Source organism: Lissotriton helveticus, chromosome 1_1, assembly GCF_964261635.1.
Source record: "Lissotriton helveticus chromosome 1_1, aLisHel1.1, whole genome shotgun sequence".
NCBI lineage: Eukaryota > Metazoa > Chordata > Amphibia > Caudata > Salamandridae > Lissotriton > Lissotriton helveticus.
The window spans coordinates 19837201-19857955 of record NC_136057.1 but is presented as its reverse complement, the minus strand read 5'-3'; the positions used below and the strand labels follow the sequence as shown (position 1 = coordinate 19857955).

The 20755-nt window shown below is 47.3% G+C and overlaps 2 protein-coding genes across 2 annotated transcripts in view; one reads left to right on the top strand and one right to left on the bottom strand.

Moving 5' to 3' along the window:
* The first annotated feature begins 730 nt into the window (after window positions 1-730).
* Window positions 731-20755, top strand: part of LOC144766986 (glutathione S-transferase P 1-like) — an 84296-nt gene continuing 64271 nt past the window's right edge. Inside the window, exon 1 of the mRNA XM_078650653.1 lies at window positions 731-827. Coding sequence (XP_078506779.1) covers window position 827 — 1 coding nt within the window. The 5' untranslated portion in view covers window positions 731-826. The remainder of the gene's footprint in view (window positions 828-20755) is intronic.
* The window catches only part of LOC144751937 (uncharacterized), a 30800-nt gene continuing 13552 nt past the window's right edge, over window positions 3508-20755 (bottom strand). The window contains exons 2-5 of the mRNA XM_078664365.1: window positions 5858-6954; window positions 5237-5794; window positions 3890-4567; window positions 3508-3552 (exon numbers count right to left, since the gene is read on the bottom strand). Of these exons, the coding sequence (XP_078520491.1) occupies window positions 3508-3552; window positions 3890-4567; window positions 5237-5794; window positions 5858-6954 (2378 nt within the window). The remainder of the gene's footprint in view (window positions 3553-3889; window positions 4568-5236; window positions 5795-5857; window positions 6955-20755) is intronic.

The window sequence follows — 20755 nt, the reverse complement described above, 5'->3', positions numbered from 1 at the left end:
CACAATTGTCACTATTGTCTTTTGTAATTTGCTCACTTGTAATTTTCTCCTCATGTGTCAGTTCTGTTCCTATTGTGAAGCGCTCGGACACCTCCGGGGAAAGTCCGCGCTATATAAAAACGCACAAAATAAAAAAATTAAAAAACCCTCTTCTCCTGGCTCCCTCTCGCAGTACCCCTCCCTCCTCCTCCTGGGTCCCTCTGTCTCCCAGTCACCCTCCCTCTCTCTCTCCCTCTCTCTCTCTCTCTCTCTCTCTCTCTCTCTCTCTCTCTCTCTCTCTCTCTCTCTCTCTCTCTCTCTCTCTCTCTCTCTCTCTCTCTCTCTCTCTCTCTCTCTCTCTCTCTCTCTTCTCTCTCTCTCTCTCTCTCTCTCTCTCTCCTCTCTCTCTCTCTCTCTCTCTCTCTCTCTCTCTCTCTCTCTCTCTCTCTCTCTCTCTCTCTCTCTCTCTCTCTCTCTCTCTCTCTCTCTCTCTCTCTCTCTCTCTCTCTCTCTCTCTCTCTCTCTCTCTCTCTCTCTCTCTCTCTCTCTCTCTCTCTCTCTCTCTCTCTCTCTCTCTCTCTCTCTCTCCCTCCCTCTCTCTCTCTCTCTCTCTCTCTCTCTCTCTCTCTCTCTCTCTCTCTCTCTCTCTCTCCCTCTCTCTCTCTCTCTCTCTCTCTCTCTCTCTCTCTCTCTCTCTCTCTCTCTCTCTCTCTGTCTCTCTCCCTCCCTCCCTCCCTCCCCATGACTCAGCAGCTCACAGGACAGATAAGGTCTGGCTCAGACCCCAGGAGCTGCACTCCACTCTCAGATTGCAGGGACTGGACGGGCCGGAGAGCCGAGAACCACAAGTAAGTGCATGGACATCATTTAGGGGCCACCAGAGGTTGCAGCTGTGGCCCCTGGCTTGCCCCTTGCGACCCCTGGCATTGCCTTTGCGACCACTGGCCTCATAGGAGGCAACATTTGTACCAAGACCACAAGGGCAGCAAGGGACATATTCAGCAGAGCCTGCACGTTGTTGTCTGCTTGAGATGCTCGGATATGGTAAAGCCACTGAGGATGAAGTGCTTGAGATGCTCGGATATGGTAAAGCCACTGAGGATGAAGTGCTTGAGATGCTCGGATATGGTACAGCCACTGAGGATGAAGTGCTTGAGATGCTTGGATATGGTGAAGCCACTGAGGAGAAAGTGCTTGAGATGCTTGGATATGGTGAAGCCACTGAGGATGAAGTGCTTGAGATGCTTGGATATGGTGAAGCCACTGAGGATGAAGTGCTTGAGATGCTCGGATATGGTAAAGCCACTGAGGATGAAGTGCTTGAGATGCCGGGATATGGTGAAGCCGCTGAAGATGAAGTGCTTGAGATGCTTGGATATGTTAAAGCCACTGAGGATGAAGTGCTTGAGATGCTCGGATATGGTGGAGCCACTGAGGATGAAGTGCTTGAGATGCTCGGATATGGTAAAGCCACTGAGGATGAAGTGCTTGAGATGCCGGGATATGGTGAAGCCACTGAGGAGGAAGTGCTTGAGATGCTCGGATATGGTGAAGCCACTGAGGATGAAGTGCTTGAGATGCCGGGATATGGTGAAGCCACTGAGGATGAAGTGCTTGAGATGCTGAGATATGGTGTAGCCACTGAGGATGAAGTAGTAGAGATGCTCGGATATGGTGTAGCCACTGAGGATGATGTGCTTGAGATGCTGAGATATGGTGAAGCCACTGAGGATGAAGTGCTTGAGATGCTCGGATATGGTGAAGCCACTGAGGATGAAGTGCTTGAGATGCTCGGATATGGTGAAGCCGCTGAAGATGAAGTGCTTGAGATGCTTGGATATGTTAAAGCCACTGAGGATGAAGTGCTTGAGATGCTCGGATATGGTAAAGCCACCGAGGATGAAGTGCTTGAGATGCTCGGATATGGTGGAGCCACTGAGGATGAAGTGCTTGAGATCCTCGGATATGGTACAGCCACTGAGGATGAAGTGCTTGAGATGCTTGGATATGGTGGAGCCACTGATGATGAAGTGCTTGAGATGCTCGGATATGGTGAAGCCACTGAGGATGAAGTGCTTGAGATGCCGGGATATGGTGAAGCCGCTGAAGATGAAGTGCTTGAGATGCTTGGATATGTTAAAGCCACTGAGGATGAAGTGCTTGAGATGCTCGGATATGGTGGAGCCACTGAGGATGAAGTGCATGAGATGCTGAGATATGGTAAAGCCACTGAGGATGAAGTGCTTGAGATGCTCGGATATGGTACAGCCACTGAGGATGAAGTGCTTGAGATGCTCGGATATGGTGGAGCCACTGAGGATGAAGTGCTTGAGATGCTTGGATATGGTACAGCCACTGAGGATGAAGTGCTTGAGATGCTCGGATATGGTAAAGCCACCGAGGATGAAGTGCTTGAGATGCTCGGATATGGTGGAGCCACTGAGGATGAAGTGCTTGAGATCCTCGGATATGGTACAGCCACTGAGGATGAAGTGCTTGAGATGCTTGGATATGGTGGAGCCACTGAGGATGAAGTGCTTGAGATGCTCGGATATGGTGGAGCCACTGAGGAGGAAGTGCTTGAGATGCTCAGATATGGTAAAGCCACTAAGGATGAAGTGCTTGAGATGCTCGGATATGGTAAAGCCACTGAGGATGAAGTGCTTGAGATGCTCGGATATGGTGGAGCCACTGAGGAGGAAGTGCTTGAGATGCTCGGATATGGTGGAGCCACTGAGGAGGAAGTGCTGGAGATGCTCGGATATGGTGGAGCCATTGAGGAGGAAGTGCTGGAGATGCTTGGATATGGTAAAACCACTGAGGATGAAGTGCTTGAGATGCTTGGATATGGTGGAGCCACTGAGGATGAAGTGCTTGAGATGCTCGGATATGGTAAAGTCACTGAGAATGAAGTGCTTGAGATGCTCGGATATGGTGGAGCCACTGAGGAGGAAGTGCTTGAGATGCTCAGATATGGTAAAGCCACTGAGGATGAAGTGCCTGAGATGCTCGGATATGGTAAAGTTACTGAGGATGAAGTGCTTGAGATGCCGGGATATGGTGGAGCCACTGAGTATGAAGTGCTTGAGATGCTCGGATATGGTAAAGCCACTGAGGATGAAGTGCTTGAGATGCTGAGATATGGTAAAGCCACTGAGGATGAAGTGCTTGAGATGCTCGGATATGGTAACGCCACTGAGGATGAAGTGCTTGAGATGCTTGAATATGGTGAAGCCACTGAGGATGAAGTGCTTGAGATGCTCGGATATGGTAACGCCACTGAGGATGAAGTGCTTCAGATGCTTGGATATGGTGAAGCCACTGAGGATGAAGTGCTTGAGATGCTCGGATATGGTACAGCCACTGAGGATGAAGTGCTTGAGATGCTTGGATATGGTACAGCCACTGAGGATGAAGTGCTTGAGATGCTCGGATATGGTGGAGCCACTGAGGAGGAAGTGCTGGAGATGCTCGGATATGGTAAAGCCACTGAGGAGGAAGTGCTTGAGATGCTCAGATATGGTAAAGTCACTGAGAATGAAGTGCTTGAGATGCTCGGATATGGTGGAGCCACTGAGGAGGAAGTGCTTGAGATGCTCAGATATGGTAAAGCCACTGAGGATGAAGTGCCTGAGATGCTCGGATATGGTAAAGTTACTGAGGATGAAGTGCTTGAGATGCTCAGATATGGTAAAGCCACTGAGGATGAAGTGCCTGAGATGCTCGGATATGGTGAAGCCACTGAGGATGAAGTGCTTGAGATGCCGGGATATGGTGGAGCCACTGAGTATGAAGTGCTTGAGATGCTCGGATATGGTAAAGCCACTGAGGATGAAGTGCTTGAGATGCTGAGATATGGTAAAGCCACTGAGGATGAAGTGCTTGAGATGCTTGGATATGGTGAAGCCACTAAGGATGAAGTGCTTGAGATGCTCGGATATGGTAAAGCCACTGAGGAGGAAGTGCTTGAGATGCTTGGATATGGTGAAGCCACTGAGGATGAAGTGCTTGAGATGCTCGGATATGGTACAGCCACTGAGGATGAAGTGCTTGAGATGTTTGGATATGGTGAAGCCACTGAGGATGAAGTGCTTGAGATGCTCGGATATGGTACAGCCACTGAGGATGAAGTGCTTGAGATGCTTGGATATGGTGAAGCCACTGAGGATGAAGTGCTTGAGATGCTCGGATATGGTAAAGCCACTGAGGATGAAGTGCTTGAGATGCTTGGATATGGTGAAGCCACTGAGGATGAAGTGCTTGAGATGCTCGGATATGGTACAGCCACTGAGGATGAAGTGCTTGAGATGCTTGGATATGGTGAAGCCACTGAGGATGAAGTGCTTGAGATGCTCGGATATGGTACAGCCACTGAGGATGAAGTGCTTGAGATGCTTGGATATGGTACAGCCACTGAGGATGAAGTGCTTGAGATGCTCGGATATGGTGGAGCCACTGAGGAGGAAGCGCTTGAGATGCTCGGATATGGTAAAGCCACTAAGGATGAAGTGCTTGAGATGCTCAGATATGGTAAAGTCACTGAGAATGAAGTGCTTGAGATGCTCGGATATGGTGAAGCCACTGAGGATGAAGTGCCTGAGATGCTCGGATATGGTAAAGTTACTGAGGATGAAGTGCTTGAGATGCTCAGATATGGTGAAGCCACTGAGTATGAAGTGCTTGAGATGCTCGGATATGGTAAAGCCACTGAGGATGAAGTGCTTGAGATGCTGAGATATGGTAAAGCCACTGAGGATGAAGTGCTTGAGATGCTTGGATATGGTGAAGCCACTGAGGAGGAAGTGCTTGAGATGCCGGGATATGGTGAAGCCACTGAGGAGGAAGTGCTTGAGATGCTTGGATATGGTGAAGCCACTGAGGATGAAGTGCTTGAGATGCTTGGATATGGTGGAGCCACTGAGGAGGAAGTGCTTGAGATGCCGGGATATGGTGAAGCCACTGAGGAGGAAGTGCTTGAGATGCTTGGATATGGTGAAGCCACTGAGGATGAAGTGCTTGAGATGCTCGGATATGGTACAGCCACTGAGGATGAAGTGCTTGAGATGCTTGGATATGGTGAAGCCACTGAGGATGAAGTGCTTGAGATGCTCAGATATGATAAAGTCACTGAGAATGAAGTGCGTGAGATGCTCGGATATGGTGGAGCCACTGAGGAGGAAGTGCTTGAGATGCTCAGATATGGTAAAGCCACTGAGGATGAAGTGCCTGAGATGCTCGGATATGGTAAAGTTACTGAGGATGAAGTGCTTGAGATGCTCAGATATGGTGAAGCCACTGAGGATGAAGTGCTTGAGATGCTGAGATATGGTAAAGCCACTGAGGATGAAGTGCTTGAGATGCTCGGATATGGTAAAGCCACTGAGGATGAAGTGCTTGAGATGCTCGGATATGGTAAAGCCACTGAGGATGAAGTGCTTGAGATGCTCGGATATGGTGTAGCCACTGAGGATGAAGTGCTTGAGATGCTCGGATATGGTAAAGCCACTGAGGATGAAGTGCTTGAGATGCTCGGATATGTTAAAGCCACTGAGGATGAAGTGCTTGAGATGCTGAGATATGGTAAAGCCACTGAGGATGAAGTGCTTGAGATGCTTGGATATGGTGAAGCCACTAAGGATGAAGTGCTTGAGATGCTCGGATATGGTAAAGCCACTGAGGAGGAAGTGCTTGAGATGCTTGGATATGGTGAAGCCACTGAGGATGAAGTGCTTGAGATGCTCGGATATGGTACAGCCACTGAGGATGAAGTGCTTGAGATGTTTGGATATGGTGAAGCCACTGAGGATGAAGTGCTTGAGATGCTCGGATATGGTACAGCCACTGAGGATGAAGTGCTTGAGATGCTTGGATATGGTGAAGCCACTGAGGATGAAGTGCTTGAGATGCTCGGATATGGTAAAGCCACTGAGGATGAAGTGCTTGAGATGCTTGGATATGGTGAAGCCACTGAGGATGAAGTGCTTGAGATGCTCGGATATGGTACAGCCACAGAGGATGAAGTGCTTGAGATGCTGGGATATGGTACAGCCACTGAGGATGAAGTGCTTGAGATGCTTGGATATGGTGAAGCCACTGAGGATGAAGTGCTTGAGATGCTCGGATATGGTAAAGCCACTGAGGATGAAGTGCTTGAGATGCCGGGATATGGTGAAGCCACTGAGGAGGAAGTGCTTGAGATGCTCGGATATGGTGGAGCCACTGAGGATGAAGTGCTTGCGATGCTCGGATATGGTAAAGCCACCGAGGATGAAGTGCTTGAGATGCTCGGATATGGTGGAGCCACTGAGGATGAAGTGTTTGAGATGCTTGAATATGTTAAAGCCACTGAGGATGAAGTGTTTGAGATGCTCGAATATGTTAAAGCCACTGAGGATGAAGTGCTTGAGATGCTCGGATATGGTGGAGCCACTGAGGATGAAGTGCTTGAGCTGCTCGGATATGGTACAGCCACTGAGGATGAAGTGCTTGAGATGCTTGGATATGGTACAGCCACTGAGGATGAAGTGCTTGAGATGCTCGGATATGTTAAAGCCACTGAGGATGAAGTGCTTGAGATGCTCGGATATGGTAAAGCCACTGAGGATGAAGTGCGTGAGATGCTCGGATATGGTGGAGCCACTGAGGATGAAGTGCTTGAGCTGCTCGGATATGGTAAAGCCACTGAGGATGCAGTGCTTGAGATGCCGGGATATGGTAAAGCCACTGAGGATGCAGTGCTTGAGATGCCGGGATATGGTGAAGCCACTGAGGATGAAGTGCTTGAGATGCTTGTATATGGTGGAGCCACTGAGGATGAAGTGCTTGAGATGCTTGGATATGGTAAAGCCACTGAGCATGTAGTGCTTGAGATGCTCGGATATGGTGGAGCCACTGAGGATGAAGTGCTTGAGCTGCTCGGATATGGTAAAGCCACTGAGGATGAAGTGCTTGAGATGCTGAGATATGATGAAGCCACTGAGGATGAAGGGCCCGATTCACAGAACTAACTTAAGACAAAATCCTAAACTTGCTGCCATTTTGGTATTCACAGAAGGCAGTTACTCATTTCGGTATTCACAGAAGTTAAGAGTCCTAACTTTGGGACTCCTAAATGCCTTCTGTAAATACCGAAAGTCTTAAAGTTAGGATCTTTCTCAGTTTATGAGTAGTAAAGTTAGAACTCCTAACTTTAGGACTCCTAAGGTGTCCGTGCCTTCCAATCCTTCACGTAAATTTCAGTTCCAACTGGCCAATCCGAAGATCTCACTCGGATACTGCCTTGGTGTGCAGGCAGATCACATACCCCTTGACCCCACATACACTGCGGATGGGTCCCAAAGAGGTCTGTGGCGCATTATTCCCCAAACACCCCCCCACTGTTAGTACCCTCCTGCTTCAACCCTCCTCACAGAAGGCAGTTACTCATTTCGGTATTCACAGAAGTTAGGAGTCCTAACTTTAGGACTCCTAAATGCCTTCTGAGAATACCGAAAGTCTTAAAGTTAGGATTTTTCTCAGTTTAGGAGTAGTAACGTTAGGAGTCCTAACTTCTGTGAATACCATAATGAGTAAGTGCTTTCTGTGAATACCAAAATGGTAGTAAGTTTAGGATTTTGTCTTAAGTTAGTTCTGTGAATCGGGCCCATCGTCTTTAACAGACCCCATTGGGACCGAGCGGGATGGACGAGCTGCTGTTTGCATGGCATTAAGGCAGGCAGCCTCCTGCTTATGACCGGGCGACTGCCACTCGTTTTCCATGCCCAGGAGTGATAGAGGATGCTTGAAACAGTATATCCTCCCTGCATCTCAAGGACATTTTTTGTTTTCTGAAAACAAAAATCTTAGCATTAATTGTGGCAGCCGCCCGGCAAAATGAAGGGCCTTCAGAGGAGTCACTGCAGCGGTGGTTCCACTGAAGGCTGCTGTTTGAACTGCAAAAATACATCAATAACCAGAGTTCAGGGAGCCTATCAGGGCTCTGGACCCCGGTGCCACTGCACCTACTCACCAACGGAAGGTACGCCCCTGCTTCAAATAGGTTTTTATGTCCACAAGTAAAGAGCCCTCTCCCCTCTCCCGCCCCAACACCCGGCGCTACCAGGGTGTGACAGTGGCCACAGAATCAGTCATCCACATACAAACACATCCCTGCTGGATTGTTGCCTGGGAATACATTCCACCCTAATGGAGCCTGGAGGGTGGATTATTTTACACAATGCATCATTTATCCAAAGTCATCCAAAGATATAACACTCTGAGGGACCTCTCTGTCAAAGTTTGCTGGGCGCTCTTATTTTTTTTAATGTTACTAGAGGGAAACTATTGTTCGCGCACGAGGCTCAATTCAGCTTTGGTCCCACTAATATATTAAAATGTAATCTTAGCTTCCATTTTTTAATGTCTTTTATTCTCAACTGACTCGAATGTTCGTGCAGTAAGTGGGCCTATCTCTTCAATGCTTCTGGCTTTATGTTCTCACTCCGGGGCTGATTCACAGAACTAACTTGAGACAAAATCCCAAACTTACTACTTTTGGTATTCTAAGAAGTTAGGATTTTGTCTTAACTTTTTCTTAATTCAAACTTAAGACAGACTTAAGACAGACTTAAGACAAACTTAAGACAGACTTAAAACAGACTTAAGACAAACTTAAGACAAAATCCTAACTTAAGTCTGCCTTAATTTAGTCTTAAGTTTGTCTTAAGTCTGTCTTAAGTCTGTCTTAAGTCTGTCTTAAGTGTGTCTTAAGTTTGTATTAAGTCTGTCTTAAGTCTGTCTTAAGTTTGTCTTAAGTCTGTCTTAAGTCTGTCTTAAGTCTGTCTTAAGTGTGTCTTAAGTTTGTATTAAGTCTGTCTTAAGTCTCTCTTAAGTTTGAATTAAGACAAACTTAAGACAAAATCCTAACTTCTGTGAATACCAAAAGTAGTAAGTTTAGGATTTTGTCTTAAATTAGTTCTGTGAACCGGGCCCTCTGTGCCTGTGTCCTGCCTGACGGCTTTGACAGGATCAGCGGCATTGCTGCTTCAGAATGTTAACCAAAATGTGGTCATTCTGGCTCGACGTATGTTTTTCAGACGTGGAAACGTCACACACTCTCTGGTATTTCTGTGCGACGGTAAGCTTTAGGAACAATATATAATTACAGCCTAAATAAATATAGAAACTCTATTGACCTTGTGGGCATCTGATGAAAACCTGTTTCACGCCAAGCCTCCTTGCAGCTTGCTCCACGCGCCCTGCCACGCACATTGAAATAAATCAACAAGCATTGGCATAGCCAAGAGGTCCCGCCTTTGGGACCTTATAAGTGTTTAGCCATGCAACACTTGATGTTGTTGCACCAAGGATATTGTGCTGGATAACTCAACACTTATAAGGTCCCAAAAGGCGAGACCTATTGGCTATGCCAATGCTTGTTTCAAATATGCTGTTGCATGGACTCCTCGCGTCTTGGGAAGTGCCCCTCCCTTTGCCACGGCCTCCCCTGACTTCTTGGCTTTTGTAAAAGGTGTACCACGGTCAGGGAGGGCTTCCCTCTGGTCGCCCGCCTTCTGAAGGGGAGTATTCTTACAGGGGCGTATGCCCTCTACCAAATTTGCACCTGAATAAGGGAGACCTGAGCGCTTTGCTAGGCAACATCCCTGACGCTAGGAGCATGCTAGGCCTGAACGAGCTAGGAACGAAGCCGCTCAGAGAGCTTTGGTTCTATTCTAATTTGTTACCAGGCTATGAAGGGTTCTAACACCCAGGCCCATCAAGCAGTGGCTTTCATGGGGCAATCGATTAAAAAAGTTCTAGAAGAGGAACTTAGGTCCGCTGTAAGAGAGGTGGTGGACGCCGCACTGGCTAAGAGGCCAATTATTTTTCCCTCTGAGATGAGGACTCCCCTTCTATCTCTGAACCCTGTGTTGGTGGAAAGGTTAAGCCACATCTACGGCACAGGTAGCCTTTGCGCTACATTCGAGTCTGATGTTCCTAGCAGCACAAGAGTAAGGGGACTCCTTGACGGGGCACAACAAAAAGTTGCCCTTAGTGGCATGTTTGATAAGAGTGACCTTCCTGTCACAAAAGAGTTACGAGACCGGTTGCATTCTACTGAGGATCAGTGGTGGCTGGCATCTACGGAGAGGGGGGCCGGGCACGCGGGCAAATAAAATAAAAACATTAGAAAAAGAAGCACCTACCATGTACGTCTTGCACTCCTGTCCTCTTCTTTCTCTAGTGCAGGGCTGCGAGCACGAGCCAACTCCCTTGCCCAATCCTGGCGCAGCTCACATGCAGTATGTGAGCAGCGCCCTGATTGGAGAGAGCGGCCTCACTGTGAGCACGTGAGCAGTGCCCTGATTGGATTGATCTGTCATCTAAACTTAAAGCGCGGGGATACCCAAAAAGGTTAGTCAAGAATGCTGCAAAAAGAGCTTGGTACTGCCCCCGAGAGGCCTTACTTGAACCTAAAAGCAGAGAGAGTTCTGACAGAATTGCCTGTGTAACCACCTTCTCCCCAGTTTCGAATCAAATTCGAAAGACAATCCTTCAGCACTGGCCAATCTTGAACGCAGGTGAATTAAAATTTGATAAGCCATTGTTTGCATTCAGAAAAAGTAAAAATATAAAAGACCATCTTGTCAGGGCGGCCCTACCAACAACACCTATAAGTAATACGATTGAGTCCAGTTGGGGCTTACCACCCTTGTTAGGGCATGTGAAATGCGGACAATGTATTGTATGTGATTTGACACTGGAGGGGCGCACATTCACTCACAATAATGTCACTAATGAAATGAGAACCTTGACAAACTGTAACAGTCATAATGTGATTTACGCGGTCTTATGCCCCTGTCCAAAAATGTATGTGGGGCAAACCACACAGAAGGTGAAGACTCGCATAAGCCAACATCGGAGCCGCATAAGATGTGGGACTCTCAATGCCCCTTTAGTGGAACATTTCTCATCCATGAAACACACGGCTGAAGACCTGAGATGGACAGTCTTGAAATCAGTGAAACTACCACAAAGAGGCGGCAACCTGCAACAAATTCTGAACAATGAGGAATTGAAATCCATTATACAGTTCAACACCATCCACACTGGTCTGAACCGGAGTGAGGACTGGACCACTCTACTGTAAATATACAATACTGAATTATGGAACAATAAGGACAATACTCAGTGTTCCCTTCTGATGGTTTTTACTAGTTTTTAATGAGCATATAGTTTTTTCACAAATGTTTCACTGTTATGCATGCAAACTCCTCACCTCACCGTCTGCCCCAGTAGTGGCTCTTATCCCCATTGGTTGTGTATGCTGAACTACCCCGGTAGCAGCCCCCAAGTCCGCTTGACTCCAGGCTTTGCACAAAGCAATTTCGTTGGTAAGCATACTGCGCTACCAACCTGTGCGAAAGTGCTCTAAACCCCAAACTATGGAGGTTTGGCCTTTTAACTACAAACCTCAAACTCCAATTAACTTAAAAAACTTCACGAACCCGGTACCTTTCAAAATGGCGCCCATGTTAGCGCCTGACCAATTTACCACTTGGCTCTGTATGTTGACCTACCCCGGTAGCAGCCCCTAATCCCGCTTGAATGCAGACTTTGCACAAAGTAATTTCGCTGATAAGCATACAGCGTTACCAATCTTTGCGAAATTGTTCGAAACTCCAAAGTATGGAAGTATAATTTTCAACAACAATCCGATCATAAACCTTAAAGTGCAATACTAATTGGATCTAAAATTATACACCATGGAGGGCTGTCCATTTAATTAAAAACTCCACTAACCCGGGACCTTTCAAAATGGCGCCCGTGTTAGCGCCTGATCTTGCTACCACTTTCGAAAGCCAGGCATGACTGGCACTCCCTTTCAAGATGGCGTTCACTGTCACACCCACGTGACCGGACGCAGCCCTGGGATAAACGAGCCCGTGTACAACAGCGTTCACCGGCATTGACACGGAAGACTCGGACCAAGCGCGAGGTTCATCGGAAATCGGTAAGTGGCTCCTGAACGGCAGGTTGTCTCCTAACTCTGACCGTTAATCTCCGAATTAGGCGTCTTGCAAATTGCGCCTCCATTTGTATTTCAGTATTCGCGACATTGTTCGCAATTGAAGTGGACATCCACCCATTCGTCAGCTTTGGCCATTGAGCCCTGAAAGAATCGAGTTACAAGGTAATAATGCCCCTCACTATGGCCCTGCCTAACCCCCAAGCCAAACGGTGGAAGTATTAATACCTCGACATTATCTATTTCAGCACACTCCAAGTGACAACCTTCCACCTCTGAGCGCCCTCGCCCATAGATTCGGTTGGAAACCAACGTGTTTCTAAAACGAGCCCATAATGGGTAGGTACCCTGACGAGCCCACCAGCTTATTGCCCCACTCAATAACGGTCATTAAAACATATACCCTTTTCCCACAGACCGACCAAAAATCGCAATTGGGAAATAATCGAAGCCCCCATGCTTAGAGCCGCTGGATGCTCCCCCAAGGCGCCCTTAACAAGACTGACGCCTGTACCTCTTCCAATTATAGAGGTATGTGCTTATATGACCAGCAGTGCCTGTCATACCCAAACAAGCATGCGCCCTGGCTCTAACACCAATTCACTGAGCCAGATGGACCCCATAGTCACGATATACACTACTTCACAATCTCCACAGTCACCAGTTGAGCACAAACCTCTAGCCCTCTCTGCACATGATTCACTGCGATTCCGAGGACTAGTAAATAAATGTACAAATGAAAGTATGGATTATATACCTAATTACGTCACGAAGGCACATTCACCAAGCACTGGTCACTACTTGCGATCGCAGTTGAAAAAGGTATTTTTAAGGCATGTGTTTACTGCTCCTTTTTTAAAAATTTTTTTTTTTTTTTTAATTTTCTCAAAATTCTTCGAATATCTTTAACGTTTTTCTCCTTGTGCTTGTTTTCTCATTCTCTCAACAGGCTTTGTTACATTCAGGCAATTCATTAAGTCCTGATGATGATCCCATTTAATTAATTGAGCGAAGGGATCGAAACGTCGACACCCATGAGTGTACATACATGTAGTATCTTATAAATTGAGGTTGTATGGTTCACTCCAGGCGACACTGTTATTATTTCTTCTTAATCGTAAAGTGCCCTGTTTTGCTCTTCTTCTTTGCCTGAAGACACCCCTTTCACCTTTTTCTTTATTCTAATTTCTTCTCTTCTAAGTACGGCACAGGCTTGTGTCATACTGATTGTTTGAAAATATTGTGGTAAAATTGACATTGTTTGAAAATAAACTTCTGGTCCGGCTGGACAGGAACATGTTACCATATAGTAGTCCATTGTGTGCTATATTGCATTGTGAAAAATCTAAATAGGCTAGGAACTTTTTGTTTTCATAAACTTGATTGGAGAGAGCGGCCTCACTTGGAGCATGTGAGCAGCGCCCTGATTGGAGAGAGCGGCCTCACTTGAAGCATGTGAGCAGTGCCCTGATTGGAGAGAGCGGCCTCACTTGAAGCATGTGAGCAGTGCCCTGATTGGAGAGAGCGGCCTCACATGGCACTCCGCAGCTTACTGGAGGCCTGTACTTACTCTCAGCCCAGCTGTCTTGAGACCGCTGAGCTGAGAGGTTTAAATTGCGCATGTCTGACTGGCCATGGCAAGATGGCTGGCCGGCCAAAGAGACATAGGGCCCGATTCACAGAATGAACTTAAGACTCAATCCTAAACTTACTACTACTTTTGGCATTCACAGAATGAACTTACTACTTTTGGTATTCACAGAAGTTATAATTTTGTCTTAAGTTTGTCTTAAGACAGATTTAAGACAGACTTAAGACAGACTTAACACAAAATCCTAACTTCTGTGAATGCCAAAAGTAGTAAGTGCATTCTGTGAATGCCAAAATAGTAGTAAGTTTCGGATTGAGTCTTAAATTCATTCTGTGAATCGGGCCCATGCACACTTTAAACAGTGCAAAGGCACCCCTCTGCACACTACTCCTCCCCGGTGTCACTCTGCAAGTCCCGCTCTGTCCTGACACTCGGTTCGGGACAGGAAGATGAAAAATAAAATGCAATAAATTCCCCTTTTATTTTTCATTATTAAGAGGGTGCTTAAAGGGTCATTTAAGTGGGGCGACGCTCCTCGGCTCCAACGGAGGAGCCGTCCCTGCTGAGATAACAATGATTATGACAACATGGAATGGGATGAGTATATTTCTGATCCACTAGACACTGGTGAGTAGTTGGGTAGCATATATGAGGACTTAGAGCATTCCTCTAGCTCCAGTGAGATAAAAGAACCTTCGGGGAGAGATGTTCAACACTGCAATGATGAAGCATCTGTGCAGCGCAGAATGGTGGCCAATGGACCACGTTGGCAAATAATTAAGCCACTGGGTAAGGAAGTCTCTGGATAAGGAGACCCGCACTTTGATCCGGACGGAGTGTCCCGGACTCTCTATGGAAGATAACATTTGTAATACCCCCAACTTGGAACCAGAGCTGATAACGTTTTTGTTCAAATTTGGACATTACCGGAGAAAAGGAATTGAAAAATGCCTTAAATAATGCCAGGACAAGTTCCTTGATGTCCTGGGTCTGCTTACCCGTATCTTAGATATGGCAGAGGAAGCCAGAGGGAAGAGTGGCGGGTCAATTTGGATATGTTGAGAGGTTGAGCACAACTTGCCATCTGCATGTTACGTAACACCAATGCGAGCCTAATAACTGAGAGGCGGAAAGCCGTACTGATGCGAATGAACCCTAAACTGGCCGATCTGGCCACCAGGGAGGACATGGGAGATTCCAAGGGACTTCTCTTTGGTGAAAGCTTTGTAAAGTCATTTGGAGAATACGTTTCGACTTTCACTGCTTTCAGCAAGGCTCAGACCCGTATGCGAAGAGTATACGGCTCTGGCGTGTTTTTGGAAGGGCTGGCAGGAGGGGACTGGCTGCCGGCCGTGGCCGTTTCAGGTCCCAGTCTTACACACAGGAGCCAAGAAAATACGGCAGCTGTGGCAGAGGGTACCGCCGATATGCAGACGTCTGCCCCCGAAGAGAGAGCAACTCGAGAAACGGCGGGGGGAGATCTCGATCTTCAGGTTCTGGATCACAAGGTGAGATGTGTTGGTTATTCCCAAGTAAAGGTCGAGGGAAGGTTGAAATTCTTCACCCTCAATTGAAAGTGAATCACAAGGGACTCCTGTGTAGGAACCGGGGTCACCAGTTCCCCGGGGGTAGCCTGGCACGAGCAGGTAGGCACCCGAAAGCTCAGGTGTTAAGTGACTACACAGCACACACACCCACTGAGACAGTAAGGCACACGCAAAGACTTAGTCAACACCAGAGAGGTTTTAGAAACTGTGCGAGGCTTCAAGATAGATTTTGGGATTACCCAGTACAGATCGGTCAACTCAGATATTTATCTTTAGATACAGAGAAGGTGTTGCTGATAGATACAGAGGCGCCCAAATGTTAGAGAAAGGGTCATTGATTCGGGTTCCAAATCAGGAAAGATCAGGAGGTTTCATGAGAACAGTCTTCCTTATAAAGAAAAAGGACAAAGGATGGCGTCCTGTCGTAAATTTAAGGGAGTAGAACAATTTCTTGATCTACAGCCATTTCAAGATGGAGGGATCCATCTGTTGAGGGACATTTTACACTCAGGAGATTGGTTATTGAAGTTAGACCTCAAGCACGCATACAGTACCATTCCCATGGACAGGAACAGTCAGAGGTACTGTGTTTCCGATGGATAGGTGTCCGATACCAGTTCCTTTGTCTACCCTTCGAGCTGTCCTAGGCTCTGTGATGTTGGTGCTGCGTCTTGTAGTGGCATTTCTCAGAATAAGAGGAGTGTGGCTAATTATTTATTTGGATGACCTTTTGATAATGTTGCAGGACAGGCTAGAACTTTGGAAACATTTGGCTTGGCCAAGCGAGTTACTGGATAGCATAAGCTTCATAGTGAATACAGAAACGCCTAGCATGGTTCCTGCTCAGAATCTTGAATGTTTAGGCTTTCAGGTATTTCAGGTATGTTTACCTCAGTTGATTCTACCTTAGAAGAAAAGTGATGAAAAAAATGAAGGAGGAAACAGCAGTGCTGCTGAAAGAGATGGTGGGCCCGATTCACAGAATGAATTTAAGACTCAATCCTAAACTTACTACTATTTTGGTATTCACAGAATGCACTTACTACTTTTGGTATTCACAGAAGTTAGGATTTTGTCTTAAGTCTGTCTTAAGTCAGTCTTAAGTTTGTTTTAAGACAAACTTAAGACAAAATCCTAACTTCTGTGAATGCCAAAGTAGTAAGTGCATTCTGTGAATACCAAAATAGTAGTAAGTTTAGGATTGAGTCTTAAGTTCATTCTGTGAATCGGGCCCGGTGTTTTTAGAAGATCTTGCAAGAGTTTTGGGCTTCTCTTATCCTCCATTCAAGCAGTTTCCCCCGGCCCCTTACACTACAGGGGCCATCGAAGGTTGAAGGCTTAGGGACTAAGGAAAGGCTTATGTTATGGGGACTCCCTTCCCATTTCAGTGAATGTACGAGAGGACCTAGATTGGTGATCGAGGAATCTCGAGGCTTGGAACGGTAAGGCTATTTTTGGGCATGTGCCCGAACTAACCTTATATCGGATGCCAGCAAGTTGGGTTGGGGGGGCATATTTGAACAATTTAGAAAAAGGTGGAATATGGTCTAGGGAGGAACAGGAACTCCACATAAATTGCTTAGAGATGTTAGCAGGTTTGAATGCCTTGAAAAGCTTAGGAGAGTTATAGGCAAATTCTGTCACTTTGATTCAGGCTGGACAATTTCACAGCAGTTCCTTGCATAAACTGTTTGGGCGGTGTAAGGTCAAACATTCTGGCGGAATTAGCAAGACAAATTTGGTATTTTTGTTGGGATCACAAGATTGTGCTGAGAGTGGAGTTTATGACAGGCCTAAAGATTGTAAGATCAGATTGGATTTCCAGATCTCTACGGGGTCTCCAGTTATTGGAATTAAATCCAGTTGTATTCAGGCTGATTCAGGAGTTATGGGGCCCAGTCCAGGTAGATCTGTGTGGGCGTAGGCTGACCTTTCAGGTTCCAGGTACTTCAGTTGGAGGCCAGATCCGTAGGCAGCAGCAGTGGATGCCTTCCTGCAGGACTGGGGAAAGAGGGGAGGTTATGCCTTTCCTCCCTTTTCCATGATTCAGAGGGTTAAGAGAAAGGTGAAGTCAGAAGCCTGCAATATCATTCTAGTGATTTTTTTGTTTGATTTTTTTTTTTTTTTTTTTGTTTGTTTGGTCTGATTTCCAGGGGTGACGGAGCTCGCAGTCGTCACACCTTGGTTGGTCACGGTATCCTTGGGTCTGCTGGTTGGTTTGAATGGAAAGGAGCATCCTTTACTGGTAGAAGGGAGAAAGAACCTTCTTGTCTGGAAGATTTCGTGGGGTACAACTAGATAGTCAGGCCTTTTCAGGAAAAGCTAAAGGTTTACTCGATGAATCTTGGGCCAGGGAATATGAAAAAGTTATAGGGGAGTGTAGGAGGAATGGTGTAGTTGGTGTATGGAGGGCGGTCTTGATCCCATGGAAGCTGAGGTGGCCATTTATTTAGCAGATTGGTATAATTCAGATCTCACTTTTAGGACCATTAACTGTTATAAATCTGCTATTTCTGTAGCACATGCCTTGTGTAATCATTTTGCGATTGGGAGTGACCCTCTCACGAGAAGAGTGACGAAGGGTGAGGTTACGGAGACCTCCCAGATACTAGTCACTCTAGAATGTCAGCCGGATTTCTTGCTGTTTACTTCATGGCCAGGTAATAGTTAGCTCTCCCTGAAACATATTTTCATAAAGTTAGCAACATTACTTTGTTTAATCTCGTTCAGAAGGTTTTCAGATGTGAACGCTCCGGAGACATCGAACAGATTTTATTCCTCTGAGGGAGTGCATTTCGATATTTGTAAAAGAACAAAGACTATGCCCGAGTTCGTTTTTTAACCCTTTTGCTATGATTGTGAAAAGTTGGTTGTGGTGAGTTGCATGAGAGTAAAATTCTGGAGTTTAGGGCGCATGGCGTTGATCAGCTCCTGTTGTCGTACGTCAAACTATACAAAGCAGTATCTACAGCTACTTTAGTGAGATGGGTACCTATGGTTATGAGTGACACAGGTGTGGACCTTACCAGGTTTGGTGCCCAGTTTTCGAGGGGCGCAATGGCCTGTAAGGTGTTTTGGTCTAGTGGATCTTTACCTGAGATCTTAGAGTAGGCAGATGTTAAATGTAAATACTTTTGCAAAGTTCAATCAATCAGGGATTTGTGGAACGCACTACTCACCAGTCAGGGTCCGAAGATTCTGGGAGGAGGGGGAATTCGAGCAGCTCCGTCTCATCCGAAGAGCCAGGTCTTGAGACTCTTCCTGAATGCTTGCAGTGTGGGGGTTTGTCTGATGCTGAGGGGGAGTTTGTTCCAGGTCTATGCCGCGATGTGGGAGAAGGCCCTTCATCCCATTCTGGCTCCGCAGATGCAAGGGATTTTGGCCAGGGCAAGGCCGGCGGAACCGAGGTTTCTCTTGGGTGCTTAGAAGAAGATTCTTTCATTGAGGTATTGGGGTCTGTTGTTATGGAGGGATCAGCTTGAAGGTCACTCTCTTTTTGACGGGGAGCCAGTGACGGTCTCGTAGTTGCTCAGTGATGTGGTCTTGTCGTGGGATGCCGAGGACAAGTCTGGCTGCGGCGTTCTGGATGGTCTGGAGTTTGAGGAGTAGAGATTTGTTGATTCTGGCATTGAGGGCGTTCCTGTTGTCCAGTCTGATGGTTATGTGTGCGTGGGAGATGGTCTTTCTTGATTTGGGGGGAGCCATTTGATGGTCTTGTGGAGAATGCCGAAGGTATTGAAGCATGTGGATGATACGGCATGGACCTGCTGGTTCATGGTGAGGGAGGAGTCGAGTATGATGCCGAGGTTGCAGGTATGGTTTGTGGGTGTGGGAGGATTGCAAAGGGGGGTGGGCCACCAGGTGTTGTTCCACACAAAGAGGATGGATCCGAGGACTAGGACTTCAGTTTTCTCCAAGCTGAGCTTCAGTCAGCTGCTTCTCATCCAGGATGCGGTGTCCTTTATTCCTTCCTCGAAGCTGTGTCTGGTGATGTCGGGTGCCTTGTTGAGGGAGAGGATGAGTTGGGTCTCATCAGCGTAGGATACTATGCTGACTCTGTGTTTTCTGACGATGGTAGCGAGGGGGGCCATGTAGATGTTGAAGAGTATGGGGCTGAGTAAGCATCCTTGGGGTACTCCGCAGCTGATCTCTCTGAGTTCGGAGAGGAAGGGCAGGAGTCTAATTCTTTGAGTTAGGCTGGTGAGGAAGGAGCGAATTCAGTCTATGGCAGTTCCCTGTATGCCGGTATCCTGGAGTCTTGCGGTTAGTGTGCGGTAGGAGACGGTGTCAAAGGATGCTGAGAGGTCTAGTAGAATGAGGGCAGCCGTGTGGCCTTGGTCGAGGAGAGTTCAGATGTCATCCATGGCGGCTAGGAGGGCGGTCTTGGTGCAGTGGTTGCTACGGAATCCAGATTGGGTAGTGTTGAGGATCGAGTTGGATTCTATAAAGTTTGTGAGCTGGTTGTTGACGATCTTCTCAGTGACTTTGGCTGTGAAGGGGAGGAGAGAGTTGGACCTGTAGTTCTTGAGGTCCATCGGGCCTGCGGAGGGCCCTTGAGTAGGGGCTTGACTTCTGCGTGTTTTCAGTTTGCGGGGAACATGCCTGTTTCGATGGTGCAGTTGATAGTACATCGTAGTTCGGGTTCTATGGCGGAGGCCGCTCTGTAGAAGATATTCGGCGAGCAGGGGTCAGTGGAGCACCTTAGTGTATGCTCCTCATGGTCTTTGCGGTGTCTTCTGTGGTGACAGGGGTCCAGGCGGTGATGGTAGGTTGGGTGGCATTGCCAGTGCTGGGTGTAGTGTCGGTGTCTTGGTTCCGTTCATCGAGGTTGTCATAGAGCATCCTGATCTTGTGATAGAAGTAGTAACCAAGTTTGTTGCAGAGGTCCTGGGAGGGAGGAACAAAGGGGGTTTCTCTGGGGGTCTGCTGAATTCTTGTATGATGCTGAAGAGTTCCCTAGAGTTGCGGGAGTTAGAGAGGATTCTATCCTGGATGAAGTTCCTCTTCGTGGATCTGATAAGTTGGTGGTGGTCTGTCATGGCGGTCTTGTAGGCGGTGCATGCTTACGAGGTTTTGCTGTTCTTCCATACTTTCTCGATTCGTCTTCATGTGTGCTTGGATTCTCAGAGGTATGTGGTGAACCAGGTGGCTTTCGTGTTGTGTTGTTTGTCGGAGTTCTGGATGGGGCGATCGTGTTTGCGCAGTCGGTGATCCATCTGCGGAGTTCGTTGGCTGCAGAGTTGGCGTCGGTCGTGGTGGGTGGTGGAGCACAGTTGAGGGTGGAGTTGAGGTGCTCTTCGGTAATCTTGCTCCAGTTCCTGTGCGGGGATGTTGTGTGCGGTTGGTTTCGAAAAGGAGAAATGGACACAGTGGTGGCCCGTCCAGTGGGGGTTGCGTGGTGTGGCTGAAGCAAATGTTGTTTCCTCCTGCGAAGATGGGGTCGAGGGTGTGTCCTGCTTTGTGGTTGGGGGTGGTGACGAGCTGTTTCAGTCCATTGTTGGTGAGGTTGTCCAGGAGGGTGGTGGAGTTGGGGTCGCTGAGGTTTTGAAGGGGGAAATTCAGGACTCCGAGCAGTACGTAGTCTGTGGAGGTGAGGGCGCGGGGCGCGAGGAGAGCTGTGATGGTTGTGAT